Source organism: Acinonyx jubatus, chromosome X (genome assembly GCF_027475565.1).
Source record: "Acinonyx jubatus isolate Ajub_Pintada_27869175 chromosome X, VMU_Ajub_asm_v1.0, whole genome shotgun sequence".
Classification (NCBI taxonomy): Eukaryota; Metazoa; Chordata; class Mammalia; order Carnivora; family Felidae; genus Acinonyx; species Acinonyx jubatus.
The window spans coordinates 123,834,266-123,862,260 of record NC_069389.1 but is presented as its reverse complement, the minus strand read 5'-3'; the positions used below and the strand labels follow the sequence as shown (position 1 = coordinate 123,862,260).

General features: G+C 38.6%; 1 protein-coding gene across 2 annotated transcripts in view; it reads left to right on the top strand.

Moving 5' to 3' along the window:
* Positions 1 to 27,995, top strand: part of F8 (coagulation factor VIII) — a 127,110-nt gene that overhangs the window by 42,189 nt on the left and 56,926 nt on the right. For both annotated transcript variants that reach the window (XM_027053179.2, XM_053201904.1), the window contains exons 5-13: positions 2,173 to 2,241; positions 6,257 to 6,334; positions 7,954 to 8,175; positions 10,216 to 10,477; positions 10,758 to 10,929; positions 12,168 to 12,261; positions 17,116 to 17,330; positions 19,492 to 19,642; positions 26,116 to 26,325. In XM_027053179.2, the coding sequence (XP_026908980.1) occupies positions 2,173 to 2,241; positions 6,257 to 6,334; positions 7,954 to 8,175; positions 10,216 to 10,477; positions 10,758 to 10,929; positions 12,168 to 12,261; positions 17,116 to 17,330; positions 19,492 to 19,642; positions 26,116 to 26,325 (1,473 nt within the window). The remainder of the gene's footprint in view (positions 1 to 2,172; positions 2,242 to 6,256; positions 6,335 to 7,953; positions 8,176 to 10,215; positions 10,478 to 10,757; positions 10,930 to 12,167; positions 12,262 to 17,115; positions 17,331 to 19,491; positions 19,643 to 26,115; positions 26,326 to 27,995) is intronic.

The window sequence follows — 27,995 nt, the reverse complement described above, 5'->3', positions numbered from 1 at the left end:
ATCTATATTTGGTTTTCATCTCCTTCTGGTAGAGCTTCTAAAACCCTTGAGATTTTCTGTGATGAGAGCAATAAAAATGTCTTTTTGCTACGTTAGTGTGGTGATTTTTAGACCACACACCTAAGGATGGGAGCAGATTGCCAACAGAGTCAACCAAGTGACTAGAAGGCTGGAATTTTCAGTCTCGCCCCCCTGACCCCACCCCCACCCCCAAGAGAGGGGAGAGGGGCTGAGCATTGAGCTCAGTCACCAATGTGTGATGATTCAGTCAATTGTGCCTGTGCAATGAAGCCTACATAAAAAACCACAAAGGACGGAGTTCAGAGACCCAGGTTGGTGAACACCAGGAGATTTGAGGAGAGTGGCATACCTGGAGAAGGCATGGGAGCTTTGCATCCTTTCCCCATGCCTTTCCCTACACCTCTCCTCCACCTGGTTGTCTCTTAGTTGTATCCTTTTTGAATAAGCTGGTAATCTAGTAAGTAAATTACTTCTCTGACTTCTGTGAGCTCCTCTAGCAAATTAATGGAACCCAAGACAGGTGTTGTTGGAACCTCTGAGCTATAGAGGTGGGTCAGAAGCACAGGTGATGATTTGGACTTTCGATTGGCATCTGACATGTGGGTGCAGGGGAGTCCCATAGAACTGAGCCCTTAACTTGTGGGAATCTACACCATCTCCCGAGAGATAGCACCAGAATTAAGTTAAATTGTTGGACACCCAGCTGGTGTTACAGAATTGCTTGGTGGTAGGGAAAAAAACCCATACACCCTGGAGTTGATGTCACAGTTATAACCAGTTTCTTATAAAATTAAATATACACCTAATTTCCATTCCTGAGTGTTTACCCTAGAGAAATAAAAACTTAACAATCACATAAACATGTGTATATTAATGCTCACAGCACCTTTATTTGTAATGGCCAAGAACTGGAAACAACCTAAACGTCCTTTAACAAATGACTGGTTAAACACACTGTGGTACATCCACATCATGAAATGCTCTTCAGCAATAAAACACAATGAAGTACTGATATATTCAACAAAATGGATAAATCTCAAAGGCATTATCTCGAGTAATAAAGATAATCTCAAAAGGTTATATATTGTATGATTCCATTTGTAGGACAACGTCAAAAATACAAATAGACTGCAATGGAGAACAGATCAGTGGTTGCCAAGGATATGACCATATATATGACTGTCTCTGTATACATGACTATATATATGTCTATAATGGGATAGAAGGAGGGAGTTTTGAGGCCTATTGGAACTGTTCTGTGTCCTGATGGTTGGTGGTTTCATGAATCCATACCTGTGTTAAGATTCATGACTTAAACATGAAAAGTAAAAGTCAATTTCACTATTTGATTGTTTTAAAAATAAATAAAAAGAATTAAGATGTTTTTAGACAGCTTTACCTATATCTTAATTTTGTATGGGTGAGTTACTTTCTTTGTCCAATCTAAGATTTACTGTCAAGTGTCAAAGGTACAAGGAAAAATGAAAATGTCATAAACAAATATCTTCCTGCTTAAAGAAGCCTGCTAAGAAAACTTCCCAATCAAATGAAGAAATATAATGCTAACAAAGACAACTGACAAATTCAATAATTAAAGCATGAAGCAAGTTCATTTGTTACATTAACAACTTTAAATATTGATATACATGGTGTTGATTTAAATTGTGATTATAGGTGTTTATTATTGATAATTACTATTTTGGTCATAATGCTTTGTGTATTTACAATTGCATAAGTTAAAAAAGTTAAAAGTATAATAGAAACTATATTAATTGCCTGTGTGCACAGTTTCTATGAACAGTATTTACAGTTTTTATAATTTTTCTTTTTCTCTTTTCTGTTAGTTCTGAACACATACATATTTATGAAATATGATTATATGGACTTGTATTTTGTATGTCTCTTTAATTTCATTTTCTCAGTAATTTGTTTTTCCTATGTTTTACAAAAGTACTGGTCTGGAACAAATTTGAAATGAAAAAAAAAGTGCTTTACCCCAAACAGTTTTACAAAAACTGGTACAGAAGGCCTGACACCAAGAAGCAATACTATGTAAAGTTAACAGGAGACCAAGAGACAAAGCAGCTATTCGTGCTGATTTCCTGTGATAAGATTTGTAATAGAAGACAAATATTCTCACTTGTTTTTCAGGAAGTCTGGCTGAAGAAAGGACACAGACCTTGTATGAATTTGTACTCCTGTTTGCTGTATTTGATGAAGGTGAGTGAGCCGCAGTCTGAATCCTGGGCTCCTGAAACAAATCACATATATTAATTTAATCTGGTACTCGAGAATGAGGGCTGCTATTGTCCAGATTATAGAAAGATCATAAACTACTGTTCAGGAATGAAAGAGATGGGGAGAAAACTGAATTTCAAGAAAAAATACAACCTGAGTTTCATTAAATCCATCAACAGAGACTTCTAGTTCTAACTTTAAATACCTCTTCCTTTTTTAGAAAATTTTATGTATTTTTTATTTAAAATTTAAAAACATTTTTAATTGAAGTATAGTTGACATATATTAAATTAGTTTCAGGTATACAGCATAGTGATTCACCTGTATACATTATGAAATGCTCACCATGATGAGTGCATTGCAGGAGTATTGACTATATTCCCTGTGCTGTACTTTTCATCCCTGTGACCTATTTATTTCATAACTGGAAGTTTGTATCTCTTAACCTCCTTCACCCATTTACCCATCCCTGTACCCTCTTCTGTCAACCACGAGTTTGTTCTCTGTGTCTGTGGGTCTGTTTCTGCTTTGTTTGTTTTGTTTTTTAGATTCTACATAAAAGTGAACCCATATAGTATAGTATTTCTCTTTCTCTGTCTAACTTATTTCGCTTAACATAACTGAAATACTCTCTAGGTCCATCCATGTTGCTGCAAAAAGGCAAGATCTCCGTCTTTTTTATGGCCAAGTTTTACATATCATGTGTGTGTGTGTATACACATGTGCATATATATGTGTGTGGGTATACACACATATATACACACACATGTACACCCATACACATACGTGTATATATATATATATATATATATGCATACATACATACATACCACATCTTCTTTATCCAGTCATGTATGAATCGATACTTGGGAACATAGGGGTGCATGTATCCCATCAAGTTAGTGTTTTTGAATTCTTTGGGTAATACTCAGAAGTGGAATTACTGGATCATAGGGCAGTTCGATGTTTCACTTGTTGAGGAACCTCTACGCTGTTTTCCAGAGTGGCTGCAGCAGTTTGCATTCCCGCCAGCAGTGTAACAGGGTTCCTTTGTCTCTACATCATCACCAGCACTTGTTATTTCTTGTCTTTTTGATGTGATTACACTTTTCGTTTGTATTTCCCTGATGATTAGCATTTGTTTTTTAATTTTTAATGTTTATTTTTGAGAGAGAGAGAGAGAGAGAGAGAGAGTGCGAGCAGGGGAAGGTCAGAGAAAGAGGGGGGACACAGAATCCGAAGCAAGCTTGAGGCTCTGAGCTGTCAGCACAAAGCCTGACATGGGGCTCAAACTCAAACTGTGAGGTCATGACCTGAGCCAAAGCCAGACACCCAACCGACTGAGCCACCCAGGCACCCCTTTGATGATTAGTAATTTTAAGCATCTTTTCATGTGTCTTTTAAAGGAAATGTTCGTAAAAGTGCATATTTAAGGGGTACCACATGATGATTTGATATACAGAAGATAATAAAGTGATTACTATAGTCAAGGTGATCAACACATCCATCTCCTCACATAGTTACTATTTTGTGTGTGTGATGAGTGCACCTGTAATCTACTCTCTTAGCATATTTTCAGTGTCCGATACAGTATTATTAAGTATAGTTATCATGCCTGTACATTAGATCTCTGGAACTTATTCATCCTAAAACTGAAATTTTGTAGCCTTTAGCCAACATTTCCCCATTTCCCCCACATCTCTGTTCTTGGCAAGCAGCATTGACTGTCTGCTTCTAGGAGTATACCCTCTCTTATCTTCCTTTCTTACTTTTAAATACCTTTGCAAATTACTTAACCTCTCTGTGTCTCAATTTTCTTAAGTTTAAAATCGAAATAATAGTACTTTTTTCATAGGATAGTTGTGAGGATTATGTAAGTGATTTCAATTAAGTAACCTAGAACATTATGTGGCACAGAGTAGGTCCTCAGTAGTATCAGAACTTTTGCTACCTCCTCCTGCTAATAGAGCCATTATCCTCCTACACAGCTTCTTCTGAACTGAGGACCCCATCATCTCTCTCCTGACTAGTCTCCCTGTCTTCTCCTGTCCCCTGACGTTCCATTGTTACTAATGATGTGTCTAGCCTCACTGGGCCCCTCTTCCTGCCTCACTGTGCAGGTGCTGGCCACGCTGAACACATTTTATATTGCCCTGCAACATGCCCTGTGTTTTCTTACATCCAGATCCTTGTTGACGCTGTGTCCTCTGCCTAGAAAGCCTGTCTGCACCTTCACACCAAGTGAAGATTTTCCTTTTCCTTCCAGTCTGGGTTAGATGCCTCTTTATATATTTCCACAGTTTTTTAAATGTTTATTTATTTTTGAGAGACAGAGAAAGAGAGAGAGAGAGAACAAGCAGGGGATGGTCAGAGAGAGAGGAAGACACAGAATCTGAAGCAGGCTCCAGACTCTGAGCTGTCAGCACAGAGCCTGATGCGGGGCTTGAACCCACAGACCGTGGGATCATGAACTGAGCCAAAGTTGGATGTTCAACCGACTGAGCCACCCATGGGACCCTCCACAGTTTTTTTTTAATGCATCAGCAAGTTTATTTACAAATGCAGTTGAACAGGAAGGCTTACTAGGTCCTGGAGGAAACTTTTGGTATACAAACCCTGATGATTTTGTATTAATGACAATTCTGGTGAAGAAAATAGAGATCCCCTCATCAAGAAAATAAAATGTCATATATGCTAAAAAATTTTTTTAAAGCACAATATTACATAGATGAAATGAAGGGTACAGAAAGCAAATTTGTGAGTAGATTTTAGTGAAATTGTCTTTATGGTTCTGCATTAATCTAGTGTACATTACAATAAACAGAGCAAATACAACTATGTATTTATATTAGCTACTTCAAATAATATTTCACAACCTTTTTTTGAAAAAAACAATAAAATAATCATCTTCAAAACACCACTAGAAAGTCAAACAAAGGAGTTTCCTCCTTATCATACTAAATCATCATTGCCTGATACTTTGATATTATATCCCTTCCCTTTCAGGTGAAGTGAAGTTTCTTCTCTCTGGTTTTGTAAAAGCCTGTTCTCATCTCTATGACGTTACTCTTCACTTATAATTGCTGGCTTCTCTATTTAAGCTAAATTGTAAGCACTTTGAAGGCAGAGTGTCTTCTCTGTCCGCAGTGCCTGGCACTCAGAAGTGCTCAGTAAATGCGTTTGGATGAATGAAGAAATTAGTAGATGAACAGATAAATGAACTTAGGAGAATGACCCACAAAGGCTGGGTGCTTCAGAAAGTTTCAGTATTAGCTGCTAGTCCTTTATACGAAGGGGCAACTTCAGGGAGATGGCTGTGCCATTATAATATTTACAGTGCTTTCACTCATTAATTTCAGAGGGGACGTGGGCAAGCTTTCAGGTTCTTGGGTTTTCATTACTACAATCTGAATGAAGCAATTAGGACAGGGACAGGGACTGAGAGTCCTTTTCTACGATGATTTTCATCTGCTCCTTTTTAAAATTTTTTTTAACGTTTATTTATTTTAGAGAGACAGAGCACAAGCAGGGGAGAGGGAGAGAGAAGGGGAGACACAGCATCCGAAGCAGGCTCTAGGCTCTGAGCTGTCAGCACAGAGCATGACGTGGGGCTGGAACCCACGAACCACGAGATCATGACCTGAGGCAAAGTCGGATGCTTAACTGTAACTGAGGGAGCCACCCAGGCACCCCTGTCTGCTCCCTTTCAAATAAGTCAGTGAATGAATAGAGTGAAATCCTCATGGCACAAACTAACCAATATTCTCCCTTCTCGTTATCACTTGTCATCATCCCTTCCCATCTACTGTCAGACAAATATAAGGAGAGACCATCAATTTGAGCAAGAAATGTCTGCCTTTTAGTAATGTCTTCTCCCTTTTTCTTACTGATTGGGGGCAAAGACTGCTCACAGCATGGGATGGAGGGAAGGAGAAATGGAGCGTCATTCGTGAGACAGACACTGAGCTAGCCTTGTATTTGCCTCCTCTCTCCTCAGGAAAAAGCTGGCACTCATCTGCTCAGGCCCAGCATGAAATGCACACGGTCAACGGCTATGTCAACAGGTCTCTGCCAGGTATGTCCATTTGTGCTCAAGAATCCTCAGGATCTTCCTCACTCACCACCATAGCTCTCTCCTCTGGTTGTCTTCAGACAGCTCCGTATGCCCAGAGGAAAGCCCACTGAATTCTGGCGTCTGGTGGGGTCTTAAACTGAAGTGGCTGATTCTTTTTCCAGTCACCTAAAAATGAAGGCCTGCCCATGTACACAGAGCTCACAGATTTCTCTTTCCTTTTGCTTAAAATAGATGGGGCCAAGGATGAACAAATATTTAAGGAAAGCCTGAAATATGAAAGGATATGCAGAGATAAATAAAATAATAATCCCAGAAGAAAAAGAGATAATCCTTAGAACTGAACAAAACTTGTCAAAAGGTCTACTTAGTATTTTCATAAAGATTCAAGAAGATACTGCATCAATAAAGTAATAATGGGATTTTATGAAAAAGAAATAACCAAATAAGGGTATGCTCACAAAAATGAGGAATATGGTTTTCAAAATACAAACTCAATAGAAGGCAGTTAGAATAGAGAAAATCTCCCAGAAAAGAAAATGAAAAGAGATTGAGAATACAGTTTAAAACAGATTTCAGAAATCAAAGAAATGATAGATGAAAGTATTTGAGTCCTCATATAAAAATTTCCCAGCAGCATAAATTTTAAAAAGACTCCCACAAAAAATTATGATTGTAGAATTTCAGAGAACAAAGAGAAGATGTTTAAGCTTCCCCTGGGACAAACAGGTCACAAACAAAAGCAGGAAACTTAAATTGGCAATACCATTCAGGGCTTTCTAGGACTTACTAGAGAGTTGGGACTTGACACGGAGACAAGAGATAATGGTAGCTAGCTTGGATTAAGATGGTGGGGATAGTGATGATGGTGAAAAATAGATACATTTGAAAGATTCGGGAGCCAAAATACGAGAAAACTGTGCCCTAGTCGTTAACAGTGTGAGTCTAAGCATACGGCTGCTTGGGTTCCAATCTGAGCAAGTTAATTAACCTCTCTGGGCATTGGTTTCCTCTCCTGATAACGATAGTTTCTACATTCATATGGTTACTGGAGGGAGTGAATGAGTTACTTGTAAAATAGTTTGGATAGTGTTTGATATAAAATAAGTGCTCAGTAAATATTAGTGTTATTAATTATATTGCCATAACTGGTATCAGGTTGGATGTGAGAAGTGAGCGTAGTAAAAAGAATAATTTTGATATTTTTCAAGGAGAAAATATTGGTCAATAAGAGAATAAGGGCTAGGGGTGAATCCTAGGTGATCTGTAATTTACTGAGGAGTCAGGAAAGGAGACAGAAGGAGCTGTCTAAACAACAGGGGAACAAAGCCCAGAGAGGTGTTGGCACAGAGATCGAGGGAGGAAGAGAATTTCAAGAAGGAATGAATGGTCAACAGGTTCAGGTGGCTGAAAATGGTCCATTGGATTTAGCAGCATGGCACTCACTGGTGGGTGACCTTGGCGAGAGCTGTTGGTTTGGCAGTACCCTAGCCTCCTTGGAAAGTTTTATTCCAAGTCAGTAATAAAATTTGAAGGTCAGTTTGTCCATCCTATCCTAGACAGCATTTTCCCTTTCAAATTCTCTACTTGCTGACCATAACTATCTTATTTCTACTTTATAGGTCTGACTGGATGCCACAAGAAATCAGTCTATTGGCATGTGATTGGAATGGGCACCACCCCCGAAGTGCACTCAATTTTTCTTGAAGGTCACACATTTCTCATCAGAAACCACCGCCAGGCCTCCTTGGAGATCTCACCAATAACTTTCCTCACTGCTCAGACATTCCTGATGGACCTTGGCCAGTTTCTACTGTTTTGTCACATCTCTTCCCACCAGCATGGTAATAACTGTTGATCTTAAAAATGAGTACTATACATATTCAGCTCTTCTTTTAGTGTCCACTGTCCAGTATAAGATTATGTTAGAACTCAACTGAGGTGCCCTAGTTGTCAGTTTTCAGAGTAAAGATTTCACCTTGAACGTAAGAGGGCTTGAGTGTTAGTAGTACTGGTGAATTTTTAGTCTAAATGACTATGATAGAGGGAGGGGAGATATTTTAGGAATGAATGCTGTGGTGAAAGGGAGGAAGACAGTACAGTATTGGTTTCCCAGCCTGATCCCATTAACTAGGCCTCAATACCATGGAGAGAGACATTGCAGGTCATAGCCGAAGAGATGTTTTATGAGAAATGTAAGGAAATAAGTCACCTAGGTTGTAGGATAGCAGTAGTGATGCCGAGAGCAGTAAATAGCAAAGACAAGACGATACTGCAGTTCTCAGCATGAAAGCCCACACTCCTGGTGTACACGGAGGTGCTCTGTCAGCACCTGGTAGGAGGTGACACGCTGCGGGTGGAAGTTGCCAAGCATAGGTGACACACCACATGAGGTTTTCGAAGACGTCTTGATGAGGACTTTGCGAAGGGCCAAAGGTCCCATCTAAGTGAGTTGGGGCAACAGTGCTTACACTTTCAAATTATTGTTAATGTAACCTCATTGGGAGCTACAGCCTGTGAAAATTCATATAACACGATCATCCCACCCCCATTTGCCGTCTTGTGTGTTTACTGCACTAACTCCTCAACTTGCATCAATGTAACATCACTCCTTGCCTAGTCCCCTCTTGTGGCTATTGAGGGCTGTTGGAGAAACATGTTGAGGAGGCCTAATGTTTCATGTCTAACAGCACTCAGCACTCGTTTGTTCCTACCACTCTTGTATTAATGCTCTCTTCAGATTCCTTGTTTGCCTTGGAGAAGAGATTGGATCTTGCCACACTTCCACTATTTCCCCCTTATGTTCAGTGAGTGGCCTTGTCTATAGTCCTCTATAATGATGAAGAATGGGACCTCTTTTCCCCATCTGTTACATCATGTTTGGGGGACTTTTGATAAGACATTAGGGGGCAAAGGATATCCTACTGGGCACACAACAGGAATAGGTTATTTATTTGTATGCAGGTTGGTCACTATCTAGTTTGAAGGGTTTATGTTTTGTTTTATTATTTTGACTTGTTTCCACTGATTTTAATCCACATTTTGCAGAAAAATGCTTTGTCTTGTTGGACCTCAGATAAAACTTTTCATCTGTAGACCTAGAATAAATAACGTTTGAAGCCACATGAACTAGTTTAAAGACTAGCTGTCTGCCGCTCCTGAGAGCTACCCTGTTCCCCATCACCCAGTAAACAGGCCCCCCTTCTTTGGATTGAGCTTCAGAACAGCCTGTGGCATAGGCTGGGAAGGAGGTATTGCCATCCACATTTTTAAAGCCAGAGATGAGATTGCTTTAGGGCTCGCAACTAGTCACAGACAGCCATGCTCTTAAAATATATGACATATTTCCTTAGCTCTAAGTTGTACCTTTCCATGTTTTTATGAACTTGGAATGTTTCTTGAAATTTATATCTATACTGACATTTTTCCTGATAAACTTATTAAATCGGTGGTTTGTATCATGATTCAATGGAATACATATAGAAATCATAGGTAACTGGAGGAGTGGGGAGTTGGTCTGACCTAGGCAACCACATGCTGAAAATACTCAGTGTGTCAAGTCTGCTCGTTTATAATTTGGGAGTTGGGGAGTGATAGGCTCAGAGCCAATACCACAAGGGAAATATTCATATATATTGTAAGAGCAAATGAGTGAGTGTTGGAAAAGGGATAAAACATAGATTGGAGGAGAGTCTGGCTGAAGGGAAACAGTGAGTGCAAAGACCATATAGGAAGAAAGCAACAAGGAACAGCTATGGGGGAGGTAATCCCTGTAGGAGAGTGGCAAAGAAGAGTACTGGCGTGGAGAAGAAAACACTTAGGAGAGGGTCTTAAAGGCCAGAGTCTTGTAGGAATCTGACATTGTTTGATTTGTCTGACTCCAGATGGCATGGAAGCTTATGTCAAAGTAGATAGCTGCCCAGAGGAACCCCAGCTACGGATGAAAACTAATGAAAAAGAGGAAGATTATGATGATGATCTTTATGATTCTGACATGGACATGGTTAGGTTTGATGGCGACAGCCCTTCTCCCTTTATTCAAATCCGCTCAGTTGCCAAGAAGCATCCTAAAACTTGGATCCACTATATTGCCGCCGAAGAGGAGGACTGGGACTATGCTCCCTCGGCCCCCACCCCCATTGACAGGTAAGCACCTTTGACTCTTGGTATGAACTCTTCCTCATTTTCAAAAAGTTCTTCCCAATTATTCAAAACAACAAATCCTCAAGCCATGGTTGGGATTAAGTACAGATATGGAATCAAATAATATAGCCCTATTAACATAGCTAAGTATCAGGGATACTTGTATTTTTCTCCCTCCTTCCCTTGATTAAATCTCATGAGCTGTTTTAGAGCTGGATTTTAGCCACCTGTCCCTACCTAGAACTCTGCATCCCAACATGTCATCTATTTGTGTCTCATGCAGAAGTTATAAACATCTATATTTGAACAGTGGTCCTCAGCGGATTGGTAGGAAGTACAAAAAAGTTCGATTTATGGCATACACAGATGAAACATTTAAGACTCGTGAAGCTATTCAGTATGAATCAGGAATCCTAGGACCTTTACTTTATGGAGAAGTTGGAGACACACTGTTGGTAAGTTGAGGAGGAGATACAAGGTTGGGTCAGAAGACAAAGTCTGGAGAATTTTGAGTATCTAAAAGCTTCATAATTTAGCCTTGTCTCCAATGGATATGATCGTCTAAAAATCATAAATGTTACACAGATAAATGTGGACTATAAATTTGTTTTAAAAATATGAGTATATTGGGGCACCTGGGTGGCTTAGTCAGTTAAGTGACTATTCTGTTCCAAAAGGAAGTTTTCATAATGGAAGATGCTGCAGCCTTATTGTGTAGTAGTACAACAGAAGAGATGTTGTCATTAGATAGGAGGTGATTTTCGCAGGAGGGAATGTGGCCATATATGCACATAGGTGGGTAGATTTGATGGCGGGAGGGTGAGTACTCTCTTTTCTCAGTGAAAACAGAAGCACTTGACAGTGAGAATCTGGAAGCAGATATTAGTCAACTAAGTAAGTGGGAAGGTGAATTTCTAGGAAAACCTAACAGTAATGAAGTTTTAGGGTGATGGTGGGGTGGTCCAGAGCTGATGGCCAAGAAAATTCTTGAAGGCGCCTTTGGTGCAAAAATGTGACTTTATTAAAGCATGTGGACAGGACCTGTGGGCAGGAAGAGCTGCACTGGGGTTGTAATGGGTAACTGATTATATACCCTCAGGTTCGGTGGGGGTCAGGGATAGAGTAAGTCTCTAAGAAATTTTGGAAACAAGGTTTCCAGGACCTTAAGGGGCTAGCTGTTGCTAGGGAAACTCCATTTATTATCGTTTAGTAGTCATGAGACCCTTCATATGTATATCAGGGGGCCCTAAGCTAGGGGAATGATTGCCAGCATATATCCTGGGGCAGTTGAGAGTGCTGTCATCCTAGTCGTCCCTGCTCATTCAGTGAAGAATTTTATCACCTGAGTCACTGTTTTCCTCTCAGCTGTTGGGGAACTAGGGCCCAAATGGTGGGAAAAGGCTGAGAAGAAGCAGTGTCCTCAGCAGACATTCAATTTCAATTAGTTTGAGAAGGTGCAAAGAATACTTCCTGAACAAGTGAAATAACTGTAAAGAAATGGAAAGGGGCCTTTAGTGAAAAACCTAAGTGACTATCTGAGCAGTTATACAGAAAGCACAAATGTTTTGAGCTTTATGTGGGCTCAAACCCCTACAGTATGGACATAAGGCAGCTTTTGTCTTCTGGAGATGGGCCACACTGGTTGATCCTGGCCCTTTTAAGACTTGGTCTTCTATTTCACTTTTACTTGCAGATTATATTTAAAAATCAAGCAAGCCGACCATATAACATCTACCCTCATGGAATCACTGACGTCAGTCCTTTGTACTCAGGGAGATTGCCTAAAGGTAAGTGTCACCTCAGTCATCTAAGTTCGCTTACCTGTAGATATGGATGAGGTCATAGCCTCAACAGCACTAACATTATACTGGCCTTCGCCCCAGCTGCTATGTATGATGTAGACACATCTATCACCCCCCTATCCTGTATGCTATAATTTCCATATGGATTACATCTATATACTTACCAATACACATAAGAAAATGCTATAATTTTTTGCTTTAAATGGTCATATGTAGTTTTAGACAATTATGAGGAAAAAATATTCCTTCATATTTACCTATTTACTATTACCAATGCAGCACTTCCATTCAGATCACTTCTCTTCAATCTGAAGAATTTCCTTTAGCATTCCTTATGGTGCAAGTATGCTGGAAATAGATTCTCTTCATTTTATCTTATTTGAAAATGTCTTTATTTTGTCTTCACTTTTGAAGGCTAATTTTGCCGGACATAGAATTCTGGGTTCAGAGGTGTTTTTTTTTTTCCTTTTAGTACTTTCCAAATATTATTTGACAATCTTCTGGCATTCGTAATAGCTGAGTTTTGATTCCATTGAATTATTCTTCCCCTGGAGGTTATTTTTCTCTGGCTGTGATTTTCTTCATATTTATCCTGTTTGGGGTTTACTGATCTTCCAGGATCTGTACATTTGTTTTTACAAATTTGGAAAGATTGTGGTCATTATTTCTTTAAATAAATTTTTTACCCTATTCTCTATCCCCTTTCCCAGGTCTCTAATTACAAGAATGTTTGACCTCTTGGTATTGTCCTACATACCTTAATGTTTTCATCATATTTTTTTCTTTCTCCCTCTCATCTGTAGGTTGGATAGTTTCTATTGACCTATCTTGAAGTTCACTGACCTCAAACGGGAATTTCTAAGTCACAGTATACATATTTTTATTTTTAATAGATAGCCAGACTTTTGCCCCCAAATAAAGTTATAATTCACAGTCCTACCAGTCATATATGAAAGTGTAATTTCCCACATTATTGATATCTAGACATGGACAGTTTTTAAAAATCCTGCCAATCTTGTGGGTGAAAAGAGGTGTCTCAATGTTTTTTAAATTTTATTTTTAAATTTTAATTCCAGTATAGTTAAGAGTGTAATCTTAGTTTCAGGTTTACTATATAGTGATTCAACACTTCTATACAACACCTGGTGCTCATCACGACAAGTGCACTCCTTAATCCCCATCACCTACTTCACCTATCCCTCTATCCAACTCCCCTCTGGTAACCATCAGTCTGTTCTCTATGGTGTTGAGTCTGTTTCTTGGTTTCTCTCCCTCTCTTTTTCACTTTGCTCTTTTGTTTTGTTTCTTAGATTCCACATATGAGTGAAATCATATGGTATTTGTCTCTGAATGACTTTTTTCATTTAACATTATATACTCTCTAGCTCCATCCATGTCATTGAAAATGGCAAGATTTCATTCCTTTTTATGGCTGAGTGATAATTCATTGTGTTTGTGTGTGTGTGTGTGTGTGTGTGTGTGTGTGTGTGTGTGTGTGTGTGTGTGTGTGTGTACCACATCTTCTTTATTCATTCATTTAATTGATGGGCACTTGGGTTGCATCCATATCTTAACTATTGTAAATAATGCTGCAATAAACATAGGGGTGCATATATCTTCCAATTAGTGTTTTCATTTTCTTTGGGTAAATACACAGTAGTGGAATGACTGGATCATATGGTAATTCCATTTTTAACTTTTTGAGGAATTTCCATACTGTTTTCTACAGTAGCTATGCCACTTTGTATTCCCACCAACAATACATGAGAGTTCCTTTCTCTCCGTATCCTCGCCAATACTTACTGTTTCCTGTGTTTTTTTATTCAGCCTCAGGCAAGGGAAACAAAAGCGAAACAACAACTGTTGGAACTACATCAAAATAAAAAGTTTCTGCACATCAAAGGAAACCATCAACAAAACAAAAAGACAACCTACTGAATGGGACAAGATATTTGCAAATGATATACCCAATAAGGGGTTAATATCCAAAACATATAAAGAACTTCTACAACTCAACACCAAAAATATAAATACTACAATTTAAAAAAATGGGCAGAGAACCTGAGTAGACATTTTTTCAAAGAATGGACATACAGATGGCCAACAGACATATGAAAAGATGCTCAACATCACTAATCATCAGGAAAATGCAAATCAAAACCAAAATGAGATATCACCTTATATCTTAGAAGGGCTAAAATAAAAAAGATGAAAAATAACAAGTGTTGGAGAAGATGTAGAGAAAAAGGAACCCACATACACTATTAGTTAGGAATGTAAATTGGTACAGCCACTGTGGAAAACAGTGTGGAGGTTCCTCAAAAAATTTAAAATTGAAACACCATATAATCTAATAATTCCACTATTGAGTATCTACACAAAGGAAATGAAAACACTAATTTGAAAAGATATATGTACTCCTATGTTTGTTGCAGCGTTATTTGGATACCACATCTCTTTATACAATATGTGAGTTAAAACTTCAGTGAGCAGGGGCGCCTGGGTGGCTCAGTCAGTTGAGTCCCACTTTGGCTCAGGTCATGATCTCTCCATTCCTGAATTCAAGCCCCACGTCAGGCCCTGTGCTAACAGCTCAGAGCCTGGAGCCTGCTTCAGATTCTGTGTCTCCCTCTCTTTCTGCTCCTCCCCCACTGATGCTCTGTCTCTCTGTCTCAAAAATAAATAAACATAAAAAAAACTTCAGTGAGCAGTCCTTTGGAATATATTCAGGCCTGAAATTCTCAGAGTCAACTGGATTACCAACTGAGGCTTACCACTGTGGTTTTGATGTCTCTATTTCTTTAAGCACTTGGTATTTTTTTCTTCTTCATAGATTTTCAGTTATTTATTATAAACATTTAATAATATCTATTCTATGTAATGGTGGACAGACCTGTTCATTTCTTTTTTTAAATTTTTTTAACACATTTATTTTAGAGAGACAGAGCATGATTGGGGGTGGGGCAGAGAGAGAGGGAGACACACAGTCTGAAACAGGGTCCAGGCTCTGAGCTGTCAGCACAGAGCCCAATGTGGGGCTTGAACCCACGAACCACGAGATCATAACCTGAGCCGAAGTCGGACGCTCAACCGACTGAGCCACCCACCCAGGTGCGCCAGACCTGTTAAGTTCTTTTTTTCACTTTTTAAAGTTTTTATTTTAATTCTAGTTAGTTAACATACACTGTTATATTAGTTTCAGGTGTACAATTTAGTGATTCAACACTTCCATACATCACCCAGCACTCATACGACAGGTGCACTTCATAATCCCCATCACCTATTTCATCCATCCCCTCACCTCCCCTCTGGTAACCATCAGTTTGTTCTCTGTAGTTAAGAGTCTGTTTCTCTCTCTCTCTCTCTCTCTCTCTCTCTCTCTCTCTCTCTCTCTCTTCCCCTATTTTTTTTTGTTTTCTTAAATTCCACATTTGAGTAAAACCATATGGTATTTGTCTTTTTCTGACTTATTTCACTTAGCATAATACTCTCTAGCTCCATCCATCTCTTTGCAAGTGGCAAGACTTCATTTTTTTTTACCTGAATAATATTAAATTTTACACACACACACACACACACACACACACACATGCACACATCACATCTTCTTTATCCATTCATCTATCAGTGGACACTTGGGCTACTTTCATATCTTGGCAATTGTCAATAATGCTGCTATAAACATAGGGGTGCATGTATTCCTTTGAATTAGTGTTTTGTATCCTTTGGGTAAATGCCCAGTAGTGCAACTGTTGGATCATAGGGTAGTTCTATTTTTATTTTTTGAAGAACCTCCATACTGTTTTCCAGGGTGGCTGCACCAGTTTGCATTTGCACCAACAGTGCAAGAGGGCTCTTCTTTCTCTACCTCCTCTCCAACACCCATTATTTCTTTTCTTTTTGATACTAGCCATTCTGACAGGTGTGAGGTGATATCTGAATGTGGTTTTGATTTGTATTTCCCTGATAATGAGTGATGTTGAGCATCTTTTCATGTGTCTGTTGGCCATCTGGTTTTCTTTGGAGAAGTGTCTATTCATGTCTTCTGTCCATTTTTTAATTGGATGATTCACTTTTTGGCTGTTGAGTTTGATAAGTTCTTTATAGATTTTGTATACTAACCCCTTATCTGTTAAATCATTTGCAAATATCTTCTCCCATTGCATCAATTGTCTTTTAGTTTTGTTGAGTGTTTCCTTTGCTGTACAGAAGCTTTTTAATCTTGATGAGGTCCCAACAGTCCATTTTTTATTTCATCTCTTTGCCTCAGGGAACTTACCTAGAAGAAAGTTGCTATGGCCAATGTCAAAGAGGTTACTGCCTGTCCTCTCTTCTAGGATTTTTATAGGCTTCAGGTCTCACATTTAGCTCTTTAATCTATTTTGAATTTATTTTTTGTGTCTGGTGTAAGAAGGTGGTACAGTTTCATTGCTTTGCATGTTGCTGTCCAGGTCTCCCAACACCATTTGTTGAAGAGACAGTCTTTTTCCCATTGGATATTCTTTCCTGCTTTGTCAAAGATTAATTGACCATATAGTTGTGGGTTCATTTCTGGGTGTTGTATTCTGTTCCAATGATCTATATGTCTGTTTTTGTGCCAGTACCATACTGTTTTAATCACTACAGCTTTGTAATATAACTTGAAGTCCTGGGTCCACTTTTACTGTAAAACAATTGCACGAATCTTAAACTTATAATAGGTGAAAATTTAGTTTCAATTTATTAAGAAACGTGATATGTACATATAAATTTGTAGAGCCCTTGAAATAACAACATGATTTACTAAAATGTGGTTTGTTATAATCTAATCAAGAGATTTTGTGGTTTGGGTATGGATAGGTATGAAACATTTGAAAGATATGCCAATTATGCCAGGAGAGATATTCAAGTATAAATGGACAGTGACTGTAGAAGATGGGCCGACTAAATCAGATCCTCGGTGCCTGACTCGATATTACTCGAGCTTCATTAATCCAGAGAGAGATCTAGCTTCAGGACTCATTGGCCCTCTCCTCATATGCTACAAAGGATCTGTAGATCAAAGAGGAAACCAGGTGAGTTCTTCTCTTTCCAAGCCCTGGGTTTGATGGACCGATGATGAATATGAACTTCTAGATATTTGTTATACTCTCTCAGTGTATGTCCCCTAATAGCCTCCAGAAAAAAACAGTAGTTTGCAATATTGGCCAATAAAAGAAATGAGCTGGGTTTTTCACAGCTGTTATTGAATTTAGTTTGGTGTAATAAACTTGCCTGCTGGAGGGATAGGAGAGCCTGGGCTCTAGAATATTTCTATAATACTCATTCCCAGCCTCGAATTCCACTTTCTGGGGGTTCTTGGCCGGCTCAGTCAGAAGGGCACGTGACTTTCGGGGTCATGAGTTTGAGCCCGTCATTGGGTGTAGAGATTACTTAGATAAATAAAACTTAAAAAAAATTTAATTCCACTTTCTATAGGTGGTCTTGCTCATTTTTACATGCTGAGCTACCACCCATATTTAGATGCCCCACAAACGTATATCATAGTGTAGCCTTCTCCCCTGGATGTCTCATCACAGGTGACTCAAAATTAACACATGTGCAGCGTCTAGCATAGCGCATGGCATGTAGTAGGGGTTCCATAAATATTTGTCGAGCAAAATACAGGAAAAGATATAAGATCTTTCAGAAATGTTGAAAATTTAGACCACTTACGCTGCTTTAAAAAAAATAAGGTTGAGTTGTCTGAATAAGAAACGCCTAATGCTTGTCAAAAACTCATTGCCTGGATCCAGAATAACTCAGTGCCATATTGCTGAGGCTTGACTACATGTCTATGTGGTTATGTATGAAACATAGGATTTGTACTAGTCTGAGAACATTTCATTTATTTAGGGAATAAAGCATGTGAATTTTAAAACATGTGGCACACAAATCGAAGAGGCAAAAATTTGGTCAAGTACCAGCCCTGAATTTTGTTTTCATAATTATAGTTTTTCTACTAGTTTTTGGAAAAGGACTGAAATGTACCTGTATATTTTCCAGCATTCTCCCCTCAGCATTTTGGTTTCTGTAGCGCTAGGTTATGCAAATTGAAATTTACACCTACTAGTGAAGTTCACACAGTAAGTCTTAACAGATTCAGTTAACAAGTACTAACTCCTAATTTTGGTTCATATAAAAACTGCTTTTCTGAAAAGAACTTTAAAACTTTTAAACAGAAAACTTAAGGGGCACCTGGGTGGCTCTGTCAGTTAAGCATCCAACTTCGGCTCAGGTCATGATCTCACGGTTTGTGAATTCAAGCCCCGTGGTGGGCTCTGTACTGACAGCTCAGAGCCTGGAGCCTGCTTCAGATTCTGTGTCTCTTCTCTCTGCCCCTCCCCCATTCGTGCTCTGTCTCTGTCTCCCAAAAATGAATAAATGTTAAAAAAATAAATAAATAAACAGAGGGGTGCCTGGGTGGCTCAGTTGGTTAAGCGTCCCACTTCGGCTCAGGTCATGATCTCGCGGTCCGTGAGTTCGAGCCCCGCTTCGGGCTCTGTGCCAACAGCTCAGAGCCTGGAGCCTGTTCCAGATTCTGTGTCTCCCTCTCTCTCTGATCCTCCCCCGTTCATGCTCTGTCTCTCTCTGTCTCAAAAATAAATAAAATAAACGTTAAAAAAAATTTTTTTAAAATAAACAGAAAAGTTAAGATATTTGTGTTAGTTAACATTTTATGGTCCATTTTAACTTTGTTATTTGATTTCTGTTTTCTGTTTTTATTTTTTTATAGATTGGTAGCTTTGTGGAAGGACACTTGCCTGTTGGAATTTTAGGAGAGGCATTAATCTTACTTGATTTGACTAACTTGTTTAAGAAAAACACTGAATAATCACTTGAGTCTTTAAAGAATGAAAATCCTCTAATCTGAACTTGGAGGAAATGAAGCTGCAGACTGTACCAAAAAATCAGTCAGCATTTGACTTTGGGTCCAGAAGAAACTAAGTTGGTGGGTCCAGTCACCCTCTTGCCTTGAGGGCACATCTGCTCTAAACATATACTCACTGTTTGCAGCACCTGCTCCTCCCCCCAGGCCCTGGTATGTGCCATAATAGTGACCTTAGGGAGAAATGGAATTGAACCAAAGGATTCAGTATAGATATAGCACATGTATGCCATCACTTCGTGCAGACTGCTAATTCCTACCTAACAAGACTCATAGCATTTCTTTCTTTCAATATGTACAATTAACAGATGATGTCAGACAAGAGAAACGTCATCCTGTTTTCTGTATTTGATGAGAACCAAAGCTGGTACCTCACAGAGAATATGAAGCGCTTCCTCCCGAACGCAGATGCAGTGCCGCCCCACGACCCGGAGCTCCAGGTCTCTAACATCATGCACAGTAAGTAAAGCAGCACTTGAGTCCAGTGGGTGATGGATAAAGGAAAACTGAAGCCACCAAATTGATGTCCAGATTAATTGATATGCCAGGCAAGAGTCTTATTTCCTTAAAAATTGTTACATATGAACATACACAGTTTTCTGTAAGTACATAAATGTGATCATATAATGCATACGCTTTTGTCTTTTAGAAGATATCAAGCATTCAGAGAACTTCATTCTTAAGGAATAAATCAAATAAGACACAACTTTCATTTATCCAAATGTGCATAATCCATCCTTAATATAAAATGCATGTGGGGCACTGGTAGAGCATACAACCTCTGATCTCAAGGTTGTAAGTTTGAGCCCCTCGTTGGGTGTGGAGATTACTTAAAACTAAAATTGTATTTATTTATTTATGTATTTATGTATGTATTTATTTATTTATTATTTTTCTTTTTAGTGAGAGAGAGAGAGCACAAGTGAGGGAGAGAGACAAAAAGAATCTTAAGCAGGCTCCATGCTCAGTGCAGAGCCTGACATAGGGCTCAATCCCAGGACCCCGGGGTCATGACCTCAGCCAAAATCAAGAGTCAGACGCTCAACCAACTGAGCCACCCAGGTGCTCCTAAAACTAAAATTTTAAAAATTATTTTAATGCATTCAATTGGTAAGTTACACATGAACTACAAAGGGAATGCAATTTTAGACATGTAAACCCATTGCTAGCTACAGTCAAATTAATCAAGACTCTGTACATTAAAAAGAAATCTTTTTTTCTAGCTTTATTGAGGTAGAACTGATGAATAAAAATTATATATATTTAAGGTACACAACATGATTTTTTTATGTTTATTTGGCTGCCTCCTCCCTTTTATCTCTCTATTTCCTCCCAAACTATACCTTCCCACTAAGGATTCCACATTCTAATAGCTCATGTTAAAACGTATTTTCTCCATGATTATATAACCATATATGAACACATATATATATTGTGTTAGTCTGCAAGGCCTACCCTAACCTTTAAAGGACCACAGACTGAGTGACTTCATGGCAGACAGTTACTTCGACACAGTTTTGGAGGCTAAAGATCTGACATCTGGGTGTCAGCAGAAGGGGCCTGTTGACTTGTTGATGGCCACTTTCTGTATCCTCACACAGTCTTTCCTCTGTGCGTGCACATGTCTGGGTACAAACTTCATGTTCTTAGGGCCACCCTCAGACCTCATTTGATGAATTACCTGTTTAAACACCTGATCTCTGAACATAGTCACATTCGGAGACACTAGAGGTTAGAACTTCAACATATGAATTTGGGGAGGAGCGCAGTTCAGCCTATTACATACACACATATATGTGTGTGTTTTATACATACACACACAAGTCAGAATGGTCAACAATATAATTTAAAATTTTCAATCTCACTACAGGAAAATGCAAAATAGAATACCAATGCTGTGACACTTGCTACCTATCAGACTGGCAAAATGATAAGACAGTAACACAATTATTACTCGTGGGCTTGTGAGCACAAGGGTATGCTCATGCGATGGTAGTACACAAGTAGTACAGTATTTTGAAACAGATCTGATTGAAACCATTAAAATTAAAAATATATGCATTTGCCGTTCTGGTTCTGGTTAAGATGGAATGAGCACATTTCACCCTGTCTGTCCCACTGGATGACTGAAATTCCTTAACAGCAGATAATTGGGGAAGGAAGCTAGAAAGATTTCAAAGCACACATATTACAAGTGAAGAAATGAATGCAGATTTAATGTAGAATATCTTTGGGTCAGGCAGAGGAGGAAAATGTGTGGCTTTGATGAAACTTGAATGCTGTAGCCCTTGCTTGTTCCATTTGGGCCAGCAATTCAAAGTGGGGAGGAATATCCCACCAAACTAGGGGAGTCTCCCCCCAAACCAGGGACCTCCTTCCCTCTGTCTCCTTTCCCCTTAATACGAGGAATTAAGATGCTGTAACTTTTTGGAAACTCAGTTTTTGGGGATTTTATTTGGGTAGGTTTGGGGGTCCACACCATTTCTATCCCCTGGGGAAAACACAATGAGGGAGAAAGTAAACGGGGAGGAAACCTCTCCTTTCCCACCTTCGCCTTTAGCTTCTTGAAAATGGACCCCTGGGGAACAAATATGCCAGGTTTTATTTTTAAAAACTTAGAAACAATCAAAATGTCCCACAGTAGGCAAATGATTAAACAAACTGTGGTACATCCACACACTTGAATACTCAGCAATAAAACAGAATGAACATTGATACACAAAACATGAATGAACCCTGAAGGCATTAAGCTGAGTGATAATATCCAGTCACAAAAGGTGGCATACTGTGTTATTTCATTTACAAGGGCATTCTGGGAAAGGATGGAAAATAGAATAGTGGTTGTCAGAGCTTGGGTGGAGCCGGAGCTTGATTCTTTGCAATGAAGGGCTCCAGTACAATGGAGTTTTCCGTGTTGAATGAGATGTTCTGTATCCTGATTGTCCTCGTGGCTACACACATTGGTGTATGTGCTGAAACTCACAGAACTGTGCTCCAAATAAGAACCAATTTTACTATGTAAATTTTTAGAATTAAATATATATACCTTTTGATCCAACATTCCTACTGCTGGGATATATCTCATGGGAGTAAAACACCAGTACATAAGGACAGATGTACAGGGATGTATTGTAGCAGTGTTTATAGTGCCTAAAACAAATCAACTAAAGTCAAAGGTAATGCCTATCATTAGAGGGGTGTTTCAATATATTGTGGCACACCCATAATATGAAATATCATGAAGCCATTAAAAAGAATGGATCAGAGCTGTACCCAGCTGCTTAAAGCAATTTCTGTTAAGTATTGTTGAATAACCTAATGCAGATGCAGAAAAAGTATATGTAATATGACCTCATTTTTGTAAAGTAAATAATGACCACAAGAGAGAAAGCATAGACATGTATATATGTATATGTAGAGAGTGATATGTTTTCAAGGCAATGTGATATGTTCTAATCATTCTGGGCTAGGGCTCTTTCCTCAGTATTTCTAATCATATCTCTATCACTTTATTCCCACTTTGTTTCAAAAACAAAACTATGTAAGTTATGTCAAGAAAATGTGGCAATACAAGTCTAGAGAAGGAATACATGTTCTACTTTTTCAAGTCCAATCTGACCATCTCTCTCCTACGGGGGGCATGTAGCCCATTGCATGGGATTTATTGGTACTATCGGATTTTGTGTTTCCTATTTTTTCTGAATTTTTCATTTTTTTCTCCTTTGTTGCTTTTTTGATTAAGCTATTTTTAAACTCCATCTTTTTCCTTTACTATTTTGGAAGTTATGCACACTTCTATTTACTTTTGGGGACAATTGCTGTTTAAGTTTTATTTATTTGATAGAGCGGGGAGGGGCAGAGAGAGAGGGACAGAAAATCCCAAGCAGGCTCCACGCTCTCAGCTGTTAGATGCATGGCTCAAACCCATGAACCATGAGATCATGACCTGAGCCAAAACCAAGAGTCAGACACTCAACCAATTGAGCCACCCAGGTGCCCCTGGGGAGGATTACTCTTAAAATACTGCCCTTCATACAAAGTCTGAGGTTGTTCTTTGCCTTGTTTCATTTCCAAATATTCCAGAAATATAATTGACATATAACATTGTGTAAGTTTAAGGTGTACAACATGTTTATTTGATATACTTATATATTGCAAAATGATCACCACCATACTGTCAGCTGACACCTCCATCATGTCACATAATTATCATTTCTTTTTTCTAGTGAGAACATTTCAGATCTACTCTCTTAGCAACTTTCAAGTACATAATACAGTATTATTAACTATAATCACCATGCTGTAAATTAGATCCCCAGAACTTGTCTTATAACTGATATTTTGTACCCTTTGACCAACATCTCCCCATTTCCCCCACTACCCTCCTGATAACCACCATTATACTCTCTGTTTCTATGAATTCAGCTTTCTTAGATTCCACATATAAGTGGAATCATACACTGTTTGTCTTTCTGTCTCTGTCTGATCTATTTTACTAATGATCACGTTTCCCTAATGATTAATGATGATGAGCATCTTTTCATGTACCCATTGACCAACCAACAGTTGGATGCTTAACCAACTGAACCACCCAGGGACACCTTCCTCTGCCCTTTTTAAAACTCAGAGGGTTTTTTTTGTTATTGAGTTTTATGAGTTCATTATATATTTTGGATATTAAGCCCTTACCAGATAAATGATTTGCAGATATTTTCTCCTATTCCTTAGGCTGCCTTTTCATTTTGTTGATTGTTTCTTTTGCTGTGCAGAAGCTTCTTAGTTTCATGTCATCCCACTTGTTAATTTTTCCTTTGTTGCTTGTGCTTTTGGTGTCATATCGAGAAAAATCATCACCAAAACCAATGTCAAGGAGCCTTTTCCCTATGTTTGTAGGAGTTTTACACTTTCAGGTCTTATGTTTAAGTCTTTAATGCATTTCAGGTTAATTTTTGTGTAGGGTGTAAGGGTTCAGTTTCTTTCTTCTCCAGATGCCTATTCAGTTTTCCCAGCACCACTTATTGAAGGCATTACCCTTTCCTCATTGAATATTCTTTTTTAAAATTTATTTATTTTGAAAGAGGGAGAGAGAGCACAAGCAAGCATGTGAGCAGGGGAGGGGCAGAGAGAGAGAGAGGGAGAGAGAGAATCCCAAGCAGGTTCCCTGCTGTCAGCACAGAGCCCGATGCGGGGCTCCATCTCACAAACTGTGAGATCATGACCTGAGCTGAAACCAAAAGAGTTGGATACTTAACCGACTGAGCCACCCAGGAGCCCCCTCATTGAATATTTTTGATTGCTTTGTCAAATATTAGTTGGCCATATACTTAAGGATATATTTCTGGGCTTTTGATTCTCTTCCATTGGTCTATGACTATTTTTGTGCCAGTACCATACTGCTTTAATTACTACAGCTTTGTAGTGTAGCCTGAAATCAGCCATTGTGATTGCCCCCAGCTTTGTTCTTTCTCAAGATTGTTTTGGCTATTCAGAGTCTTTTGTTGTTCCATATGAATAGTCATATTTTCAGGGTGCCTGGGTGACTCAGTCAGTTAAGCATCTGACTCTTGGTTTCGGCTCAGGTCATGATCTCGCAGTTCGTGGGTTCAAGCCTTGCGTCAGGCCCACACTGACAGTACAGAGCCTACTTGAGATTCTGTCTCTCTCCTCTCTCTTGGCCCCTCCCCTGTTCACATGCTCTCTCTCTCTCTCTCAAAATAAATAAATAAATAAATAAATAAATAAATAAATAAATAACCTTTAAAAATAAAAAATAAATGAATAGTCATATTTTCCATCAGCATTTAGCAAATAGCTCATTCTCTTTTGCTACCAGTTTGAAATGCTGCCTTTATCACGTATTAAATTCCCATGTATATCTGTATCTCTTTCTGGACTCTATATTCTGATTGACATATTCATGTATACCTGTGGATGACCACACCTTCAATTACAATAGACTTATAATATCTTTTAATGCTTTGTAGGGCAAGAAATTTGATTCTCGCTTAGTTGCCCTCAGCTAGAGTCTGAGCATTGCTTAGTAGATTTGTGAACCACTCTGCAGAATAGACAGGCACTTATTGAATAGATAGATAGATAGATGTATGGAAGAGGCTTTCAGAAATAATTCCCTTTATAGAAGAAAGTCACTGTTACTTTTGTTTAGCTTTTTATTTAGAAATAATTTCAAACTTACAGAACTTCTACAAGAATATTATAGAGAACCCCCATATACCTTTTACCCAAATTCATTAATTTTTTAAAAACATTTATTTATTATTAAGAGACAGAGAGAGACAGAGCATGAGCATGGGAGGGGCAGAGAGAGGAGGAGACCCAGAATACGAAGCAGGCTCCAGACTCTGAGCTGTCAGCACAGAGCCCAAATCAGGGCTTGAACTCACAAACCACGAGATCATGACCTGAGCCAAAGTTGGACGCTTGACCAACTGAGCCACCCAGGCTCCCGGATTCACTAATTTTTAATATTTTTCCTTATTTACTGTATTATTCTCTTTTTTCTCCATATACTTTTATTGCTTATTTTCCAATTCAGAACAGGTTGCAGACATCATGCTGTTTTATCTCATAATACTTCATTTTGCATTCACTATGAGTACAGATATTTTTTGAAAAACTTTAACATTGCTACAATACAATTATCTAATTGGCAGCCAGTATTCCAATTGTATAAATCAAGGCTGTCTATTGTAGCATTTCCGTCTCCAGTTCACGGAGGGTTAAAGTCTATGACTCTTCTCGCTTTGCGACTGGGAGCTAGGTGACCAAGTACTAGCGATGTACTGTTATGGAAAGTATAGCGCTACCTCTCCTTGGGAATAAGGTAATGGGCTTAACCCGTCATTATTTTTCATCACATCACGACAACCCAAAATAATAAATCAAATGTCTTGTTCCCATTTGGTTTGCAGGCATCAACGGCTATGTTTTTGACAACTTGCAGCTGTCAGTTTGTTTGCATGAGGTGGCATACTGGTACATTCTAAGTGTTGGAGCACAAACTGACTTCCTGTCTGTCTTCTTCTCTGGATACACCTTCAAACACAAAATGGTCTATGAAGACACACTTACCCTATTCCCATTCTCAGGAGAAACTGTCTTCATGTCAATGGAAAATCCAGGTTAGCTATTTATATTATTCTCTTACTAACAGCTGTGATCCTTTGCTCGCTGTTCATGTGTTCACGTGGGAGCGGATACTGAATGGTCCAAGTGATGTTAGTAATTGCAAGGCATTTTAATGACAGCAGAACATCAGGTATTTAACTTAAAGTCTTTCCTCTAAAAAGTGCCTTTACTTACCATTGCCCAAAATCTTAAGTGTGCTTACTAAACTGTAGTGGTGAATATATATTTATAGATGCAGTTACCGTGTGTGAGCTGAACATGTTTCTGTGTGCTTTGTGAACACTTGTACTGTCATCTGAATACCACCGAGTAATCTCTCTTGGTACACATACCCTCAAACCACTGGGGAGCCTTTGGGATGGTTGTGGCTGTCACTTTCTCATCTTCCTTCTCCGTCCGTAACCACTGCAAGGCTTTTGACAGCATCAGCTGTCAGCAAAAACACTGACATGGCCTAAATCCAACACAGATTGTTGCTACATTCATACAGCTTAGTAACGAGTGCTAGGCCACTCCATGCTCTCGTCCTTCACACCTCTGTTGTCTGCGGGGAAGAGCATGTCAGATTGTAGTTCTTCTCTTACACTGAAGGCCTCTCTGGACATAAACTCTCAAAGGGAAATTTCTGGGGAATAAAAACCAGTCTCATCCTATATAAACATATGTTCACCTTTATACCCAGAAACTTATTGTACTTACAAGTGATGGATTTTTGTGGAAAGTGAGTAAAGAAGAACCTGGCAGAACTCCAGCAGTATCTCTGGAAGTGTCATGTACATTTATGTCTTTGTTATCTGTTTTCCAACTAATTTTCAAACTCGCTGAGGACAGGGACCTTGTTTATCTTATTCATCACTATATCCCTAATGTATATAGTTCCTGGCCTGTAGTAAGTGCTTAATAAATATTTCTTTCAATTAACAAATGAATATGTACCAAAAAGATGATAAAACATTATGTATAATATGGTTATAAATATCTAAACCAAAGAGAGAAATTGTGTGTATGTGTATGTATGTGTATAGGCAGAGAAAAATATTACAAATAACAATATTTTATGAAGCTTTTAAACTATTTTGGTGATTACTTAAATTCTACAGACAAATTAAAATGGTTTTATGTGTCTTGAGGGAAAAAAATCCTAATGTAATATCGTTATTTACAAATCTCAAGCTAAATAAAGCCCCTAAAGATTTCCTGTGTTCAGAATGGTAAAGTCTGATTCCTTTTGTCTGTTTTTTTTTTTTTTTTGAGGTAAAATTCACCATTTTAACCATTTAAAAGTGTACAATTCTGTGGCAGGAGACTGGTCTATACCCACTGACCCAGTCTCAAACTTGACTGGACATGATTTGCCTGTGGCAGAAGGTGAAGGAGGGGATTGCCAGCCAGTGTCCCCAAGGGAATTATAATTCAACGTTGTGCAACCATTACTATTATCTAATTCCAGAATATTTTTATCACCCCAAAAAGAGACCCTTTACCATTAAGAAGTCACTCCCTATTCCCCCTTCTTTTAATTTTCTCTGCAACTGTAACTATATCTCCTTTTTTATTCCAAATTTTATACACGTAGAATTTCTTATTTTTATTTGGTTATTTATTTTATTGAATTTTTCATCAAAGAATCAGCTCTTCTTTAAGCTGTTCGATTGAGATTTAA